Source organism: Girardinichthys multiradiatus, chromosome 17, assembly GCF_021462225.1.
Source record: "Girardinichthys multiradiatus isolate DD_20200921_A chromosome 17, DD_fGirMul_XY1, whole genome shotgun sequence".
In the NCBI taxonomy this organism is placed as follows: Eukaryota; Metazoa; Chordata; class Actinopteri; order Cyprinodontiformes; family Goodeidae; genus Girardinichthys; species Girardinichthys multiradiatus.
Window position 1 is genome coordinate 21852460 of NC_061809.1, and position 8200 is coordinate 21860659.

Sequence of the window (8200 nt, forward strand, 5' to 3'; positions counted from 1 at the left end):
CTTCTCTCATCAATGAGAGAACATTAGTGGAAAAACATAATGAAGACCAAGAACAACATCAGACAGGTCAGGAGGAGAGTTGTGGAGAGCTAAAGCAGGGTTGGGTTATAAATATCTCAGGTTTGAACATCCTCCAGACTATGCTCAAATGTTAAATGCCAAACTAAATACAATGAAGTTTGTAAAACATCAAAAGAAAAAAAAAACAATTCATGAGGTATAAGTACTTTTAAAAAGGGTTTAGTTCCCGACTATCTATAGCAGATGAGCAATATCATGAGATGTCATGTCTTCAACAAAAATCTGCCAACGCATAGCTAAAAATATGCATTTCTGATTGTTATTTTAATAGCAAACTTTCATTTGTTATTTTAACAAAATAAGAAAACTGACCTTGTGCCAAGAATTGTTTATTCAAAAATATCATTTAAGGTCTACACTTATTTGTATCAGAATAATTCACATTGAAAAACTCTGTTATTTTTCTAAAAGTGCAAGTGTGCAAACAAGACATTAAATTGGCTTAAAAACTACAAAAGAAAATTTTAAATTTAAGTTATTTAAGTCGGTAGTCCATACAAACGCTAAACGCTCTTCCATTACGTTTGTGTGAAAATTATTTCCTCTTTAACTTTGATCCCTGCAGAGACAAATTGACAGCTGAAGATCTTTGGATCACAGTTGTTCAAAAGGATGAGGTTTCAAGTGCTCACTGAAAACTAATTAAAGCATGTCAAGAAATGAAGGTTCCAAGTCCCATTTGCACCATTTCAACACTTTTTTGTGATGCACGATTTAAGCATCAAAATCAGTCAACTTCCTCTTCGTCCTGAAAGACTTCCTCCTGTCAGAGAGAGGGATCAGAACATTTTTAGAAATGTTTACAGTGAAGAGCTGGGTTTTATAGAGCAGGCAGTGAGGATGTACATACGTATCCGCCCTGCTGCTGAGCCCACGAGGAATAATAATCCTGCAGATACCGAGCTCCGTGTTGCAGTAACTGGTTTCCAGGCAGCGCCTCCACAGAGCAAAGACGACTCGTTATCTGATGAAGAAGAAAACATTCACAACCGATGAATTGATGAACATGAACCATACTTCAAAGGACTGTAAACCCCACCTGATTGGTAAGGAGTCTCCACTAGTGTTAGTCTCACCTCACAGGTGGCAGCGATCTGGGTTTTGTTCGCTGCTTGGGGTCCCAAGGCATCAGGGTCTGGACTCCTGAAGCCTATCCTTACAAGGAAGGTGTTGAGAAGCCTCGTGAAGAAGTTGTAGTCCAAGAAAAGATCTACAGCTATGCGGGCAAGGTTAAACTGTGGGTGGACACAAAAACAAACTCTGGTTAGTTTAGTAAAAAAAACAAATAAACTAAATAACTTCTTCCAGTTTTATCACAAGCTGTAAAAAAACAAACCTATCTATGACCTCTGGACCTGTCCTATGACTAATTATGGTGTTTTATTATTCATTCCAACAGGAAACAAACTGCATTAATATAAACTGAAAAGTAATGCGAAATACTAGTTATTTGCAGCCAAACGTCCTCTTAAAAGCTTCATTTACAATTAAATTCGTACCTCCTCATTCAGCCTGTCTCCACTGTCCCTCAGCAGCAGACCAATCACCTTCTCCAAATTATCTACACAGCAAAGGAAGAGAGTCTGTTCATTGACAGCAGTGATTTAATACAAAATAACACAGTTTTAAGCCACTATGATCAGAGCCACAAGAGTCTAATGTTAGGCAGAGAGCTCACCCTTTTCTGAAGTAAGCGGAGTCTCAGCATCTGTATTCAGAGTTGAAGTACTCTGGCTTACGCAATCTGTCTCCAGTTGTGAAGTAAGCTGAATTTCGTTGACAATCCCGATCACTCGGTCCGCCACTGCCTCCATCCAATCCTCATCTTTAACTGAATCTGAAAGAAATAAGTATATGACAAATAAAGCTGGGCATCAGGTGGCTTACTGACTTCTGGTATTCAGAGCATGGACTGCGAAGGAGAAAACAACCCCCCTGCAGATCAAGTAAGTCTGGTTTAGATCAGTCTCGTGTATTTGTTGCAGTCCAACTGTTTTTTTTTTACCACCATTTACTACAACTCAAAAAGAATGTTAATGAACTGGTTTAATTGGAAAATACTGTGTGTACCGACAACAGCTGTAGGACAAATAAAGACTGCAGATTTACATCAGTGTATTCCTCCTTTGCTGCTCACTACATTTTGAGTATTTTAGGCTGAAATTGTGACAAAATGTTAGATTTAAGGTCATGATTATGTTTAAACATTTTCTCTCAACTTGTTAAAGTAGTAACTCATTTAAAAAGAACAGCCCATAAACTGTTAGTTGTTTCTCTGAAGTGAAATAAAGCACCCTTCACATATAAAGACGTCTAAAAGGCCTTAAAATAAATTCTCCTTTTATTGCAGCAGCGACGTCTCACACCAAAAATGAAAGTGAAATCCAATTTAATTTGATAATATTTATTCAGTTGGGGGAAAAAAAAAAATCCAATTGAAGGAAAGTCCAACAAGGTTCCTTACAGGCCCACAGCATCACAGATTCTCTACCATACTTAAAAGTTGGCATGAGCTGCTTTTCCACGTGTTCATCATTCATTGACACCAAACCTGCCTGGAGTGTTTGTTGCAGGAAAGGTGAAGCACAGGCCCAGAAGAGTTTAGCAAACTCCACGGATCATTTTCCCTCCATTTCACAGCTAAGCACGTCTTTCTGTTGGTCTGTCACGTCAAATCACAATAAAATACGCTATGATTTGTTATGTGATACAACTCAAAACTAGTTCAACTTTTGCAAGAAGTTGTTAAGATTAAAAAAATTTTAAGATACATTTTATGAGAATTGCCAAAAAGTCTGATTTACTAAAAATATATTTAGATTATTTCTCTGAGAGATTTTTTTTATCTCTGCTGAATAAATAAACTCAGATTAAAAGGTTGGATTTTTATAAAAAATATTCAGATATTATGCTGCTGAAATAAAAGATTTATTTATTTATTTACCAATCATACATCTAAATATCAGTGATCATTTTAATGTTTTGTGTATTATGAATTAATACTAAATCATCTAGAACCGTAGTTCAGACTCTGAAGTCATTCACCTCAGCTTCAGCAGTCTTATGATTATCAGTTAATTTATTATTGAAGCCTGATTGTCTTTTGTACGTCAAGCAGAAATGTTGAATACGTTTTAACTCCTGCTTGCCATTCGTAACTATTTCAGGCTGACAGACATGTTTGGTTCTGGACTGACCGAAAACATCCCCTTTCTACCCTGAAAAGTATACATGCCTCTTTAACTTTAACTGTTTTCAGACTTTTTCAAGACAAATCAGAGGTTCTTTATTCAACAAGGTGCTGTACCCATGATGCTCACCTTGATCATTAAGAGGAGCCAAGCATCGATTGTTGGGATCCTCGTGGTTCTCAGCTGTCATTGTTGGTTCTGTCTCTTCTATTTGAGGCTTAACACATCCTAAGATTGGTTTTAGATGCCTCCATATTGTTTTCTTTCTCTTTTTCTTTCCCCCCTCCATTTTTTCAGTCTTTCCAGCTGTCTCAGACGGGGTTTGGTGTGCATCCTCGCCATCTGTCATAGCCAGGCCGTTTACTTTGTGCGTGTTAGCCTCCTTCTTTGGCCTTCTCCTCTGAGCGTAGGCCATCATCAGTCTGAACTCCACCGTGTCGTCCATGTGCTTTGTGTCAATGTTCAAATTAGAGTCCAAGTGCTTGGTACCGCTGATGGTTTTGGGGACGTGGTTTTCCACTTGTCCGTTCTCCATTGTGTTTTACTGCAAAGATAGAAAAAGGTTTGGATAATGATAATAATGGAATAACTTGTTAAAGTACTGAGGTTTTCAAACTGGACCCCAATTAAAAGTGTTAATTTCTTCACAAAACATAAGATGTTTATAAAATAATGTAGTTCAAACCAGTTTAAATATCACAGCTTGACCTCAGTCTGACCCCATATAGGCATTTAAAAGCCACTTGTGTTTAACAATAAGGCTGAAGGTTCGACCGCTTTAAATATTGCTATTCATAAGCTTGACCTCATCTAAGGTATTCTAAATGACAATTAAAATCTCTTTTATTGCTAGGAATGAAGGTCTCACAAATCATAAACTAGGTGTTAAATTATCTCTGTTCAGATTAACAATTTATTCCAGGTTGACCAATAAGAACATTTTAGATCTCAAACCAACATAGTGAAACATACACGAAAGTCAACATCTAACGTCAAGAAATGATTCAAAGGTCGGTTATATCTGTGTAATAGCAGCTTTCTTGTACGCCCAAGTTAATTTAAACATATTTCCTGATTGGGAAGGTTCACTGAACTACTGTTGGGAATGTTTGTTTCATCAAATACACAACAGCTGCAATTACTGTGACGACACCGACGTTACAAACTCAAACATAACAGGGTAAAGTTAGATTAAAGGATATTAAACAGTCAAAACTGTAACGTATTTCACATTAGTATCAGTTTTGATCAGTTCCGCTGTCACATTACTCTCAAATCCCGCAGTTTTTTTGTTTTTTTCTTTACCTTTTACGGTTAAAATAAACTCAAAAACGAACTTTTTAATCTAGTTATAAATGACTGAAACGGATAAAAGTACAAATATATCAAAAACAAGACTACTTACGGTTTGCCGGAAAACAAAGTCCGTTCCAGCTAGACTGCTTCTGACGTACTGCGCCGTAAGGCCGCCCCCAGGAGCTCTTAATGGCTGGACCGAGCGACGTCATCGCCAACGTCACGCGTTCGTTTTCGTCTGTTTTCGTAAAAGCCTTCAGCGTTAACAAAATGTGTTAAACTTTTTCCATCGTATATTTTACCGATATGATTAATGGGGTTTTTCTAGGCTTGTTTCGAAATAAATTTAATGTATGTTTGTTTAAAATTACAATTAAGGTAAAAATACTAGACAATCATATGATTTTCAACATATTTACAATTACATTTACACTTCTATTTTTTAAAAATGAAACATACGGACATTGGTTTTATAACACTGGTCAATATAACTTAAATTCTAATTCAAACGCTTGAAATAAACTGAAAGTCCTACACTTACAAACTGATGACAAAGCAAAAAAGATGTTAAAATTACATATCATTAAATTATATCTGCTTTTTTACAAGCTAAAATCTAAAGTATATATGTATCAATTTAAATAGCCTATAAGTACAAATGAACCATTAGACTTCAGTATGTCACAACAAAAAGGGTGTTTTCTTTTTTATTCATAGGGTGACTCAGATATTCTGAAGCATGTTTGTTTTTAAGAGTCATGTGAGTTACGGCTTTCAATCGACAAGCCATATGGTAAACAAAACTTGATGGGGCGGGGTGGTGAAATCGATGGCTCTCTGGCCTGCTGGTGTGGGCAGGTTCAGGTCAGGGTCCTGAGGCGGCCTGGGGACTTGTTGGGGTTGAATATGAGTTGGGTATTGCCTAGTTGTGGGGAACGAGCAAGGCTGGGTGCACCTGGTGGGGCCTACTCTTTCCTCTTTCCTGGGGTCCCAAGGTTTAGGTGGGGCAGGGGTTGGTGGGGGGTGGGCAGGGGTGTCATGGATTGCTCCCCCTCCAATTTGCTTGGCCCCATCCTGTATCAAATTAAAATACATTAAAGATGTACAGGGCTGGGGGAGACTGCTGTCAGAAAGCAGTGGGGTATCCAGCACCCAGCTCCAACCCAATTGTTTTAATGCACTTTAGACAGATTCACCTGCATTGACTGCATCATTTCACATTCAACAAAGACACTCAAGCATACATCAACTGAACAACTTCTTCATTCAATTTAACAACAACACAATGACCTGGACCTACCCTCCACCCACATTTCATCTTGTTTGCCTAAAAGGCAAGGCGTAGGTGGAAGCCTTATGCTTTTAGACACCATCAACAGACACCTGGACTCTGCACAGCTGCACAAGAATTTTATTCACAGACTTGTTTTCTGCTTTCAGCACTGTATATATCAGCATTTTAGTGCAGCGCCTTTTAGACCTACAGGTTCACCCATCACTGATTTAATGGACTCAAAGGTTTTTTTTACAGACTGAACCACAATAAATCTTTTTAAATGGTTGTAAATCAAGTATGCTGGTTTTAAACACAGGGCTGCCCCAAGGTTGTGTTTTATCTCCTGTTCTGTTTTCAGTGTACACCTACAGCATTTCCTGCAGCAGTGAAGGGATGTCACTTTTTAAATACACAGACAACATGGCCCTGGTAGCCCACATGACCGACTGATGCTCTGCCCCGGGACCAACGGGCAGTTGACAACTTGGTTGGAGTTTTTTGTGACAGTTTCTTAAACTGAATATCACAAAGACCAAAGAGTTGTGCAGCAGGGGCAGAGGTCATCTCTGTTTCAGCCAGTCATCATCCAGGGCCAGCCGGTGGAGTCTTTTAGATACTCAGGGACAAAAATCAACACCCAACAGTCTTTTAAAGACCACAAAAAACTGTTTAACACTGCTTTATAAATCACTCAATGAATCTGTTATCAGCTTTGTCATGATACTAAAATTTCAAACTCGATACCGAGAAAAATACTCAATAGTCGATACCGTGACAAAATTTTTTGAAGGCACTTAAAAACCTGTCATGTTTTTAAACATTTTAATATACTTCTTTATTTTTGTTTGTTTGAAATATTTTCTTTATAGTATACTTAAGTTAAATCCTTTTCGTGTATTTTCTTCATACTCCTTTCTGTGTTCTTGTCCACTTGATGTCTTTTGCAGCTCGTCTGAGGAAGTGCCACAATCTGGACATATAGGAATGGGACAAGTTTTATCAATTTTGAAATGAGTATCTTTGAATAATTAACATTTTTTAGTGTTGATTACATTAACAAAACCAAACTGTCCTGAATAGGGTCTTCCTTCATGCCTGACATCATTGTTTTGTAAAGTCAGTCATGTAACTAAATTTGTTGAAATACTTCTCCTTTAGTACTTTTTTTGTCCATTAAGCATTTTATATTAAGCCATTTATCATCACACACTGCAATGGTTTCTAGGGTTACAGACACATGTAAAACCCACCTGATGATTTAGCTAAACTTATTTCAATGCTGTACTTTTTAAATGATTCCAAGCTCATTTATGGTATTTACCATGACAGAACATTTGTAAAAGTCGTCATAGTTGTTTTCCAAAATGAACTCATGGTAAACACGACATGACATTTTATATCATCAAAAGTAAACTCGACGGCGACATCATGAGCTACTCATATGCTGAGACTTCAAAAGTAGTTGAGTCAGACTGAGTCATATCTTTTGGTTTTCTTTGTATCCACAACTTCTTTGTTTTTGAATTCAAGAGAGGCCTAGTATTTGAATGAATTCATTTATTTCATTAACATTTCTGTGTGATTTTATGTCATGTTTTGTGTCTGTTTAGGACCCAAATGAACTGTGAAGAAAAACAGTCCCATAATTAGGCGAGGAATAGCAATAAAGGAAACTTACAGATCCACAGGGAAGCAACAGGGATGACCGGCAGGGTAACAAGCAGGCGTGAATGTAGAAACAAAGAAGCTAGAATTCAGGGGCAGGAATGATTACTAGAATGAACACAGGTGGGTCTAATTATTGAGTGGAAACAGCTGAGAGATGGGGAGCTCAAGCAAAAACGGGATATAATGACATCATTCGGTTCCGGTGAGGGAGTTCTTGCAGCTTTGTCATTTTGTCATCTAAGCATAACGTCTGTGGTGAACTTCCTTTTGTGGAGTCCAACAAATATTGTGTGACTGGTCAGAAACTGGAAATGAGCATGTTTACTAACTAACCAATGCTGCAGTGGGAGGGACCTATAAGGACTTCCCAGGAGTCCTGCCCTTCTTTAGGTTCTTGTAATGTAAGAAATGTTCCTGAGAGGAATTTCGGGAGAGCGGGCAAACAAATTTGCAATTTCAGAACCAGTCGCTTGAGCATGACCCCCTTGGCAGAAACGGGAACCAAAGGATAAGGGTTCTGGAGACATACAGAAACCAGACAAACAGAAATCAGAAGAACAGAGACGGCCTCTACCCCCTTACCGTAGACAGAAACCAGCTGTGCTTGACTCCTTCGCTGAAGACAGGAACTTGAACCTGAGGAGGCCCTGGACACCAGATTGTCCAGGGCCTCCTCATCGGGGACTGG

The 8200-nt window shown here is 38.2% G+C and overlaps 1 protein-coding gene across 2 annotated transcripts; it reads right to left on the bottom strand.

Annotated features, from left to right (window-relative positions):
• Positions 1-394: 394 nt before the first annotated feature.
• On the bottom strand, positions 395-7579 carry LOC124883013 (apoptosis facilitator Bcl-2-like protein 14). 2 transcript variants are annotated; one of them, XM_047389816.1, is made up of 9 exons: positions 7523-7579; positions 6719-6814; positions 4678-4806; positions 3402-3816; positions 1760-1918; positions 1581-1642; positions 1158-1316; positions 932-1045; positions 395-844 (listed from the first exon to the last, which is right to left on the bottom strand). In XM_047389816.1, exons 4-9 carry the CDS (start codon positions 3805-3807, stop codon positions 809-811), a joined length of 936 nt encoding a protein of 311 aa, XP_047245772.1. In that variant the 5' UTR covers positions 3808-3816; positions 4678-4806; positions 6719-6814; positions 7523-7579; the 3' UTR covers positions 395-808. The 2 variants fall into 2 exon arrangements, with proteins under 2 accessions (XP_047245772.1, XP_047245773.1); XM_047389817.1 differs by having other exon boundaries at positions 6754-6814; positions 7523-7541.
• Between the last annotated feature and the right edge of the window lie 621 nt (positions 7580-8200).

What these genes read in the sequence shown, in the direction of transcription:
- LOC124883013 (XM_047389816.1), bottom strand. Translation starts at nt 3,807, where the DNA reads ATGGAGAACGGACAAGTGGAAAACCACGTCCCCAAAACCATCAGCGGT. An exon ending in AGATCGCTGCCACCTGTGAG is followed by an intron (nt 1,046 to 1,157) that starts GTGAGACTAACA and finishes CTTCTTCATCAG; the next exon opens with ATAACGAGTCGTCTTTGCTC. An exon ending in CTCAGCAGCAGGGCGGATAC is followed by an intron (nt 845 to 931) that starts GTATGTACATCC and finishes TCTCTCTGACAG; the next exon opens with GAGGAAGTCTTTCAGGACGA.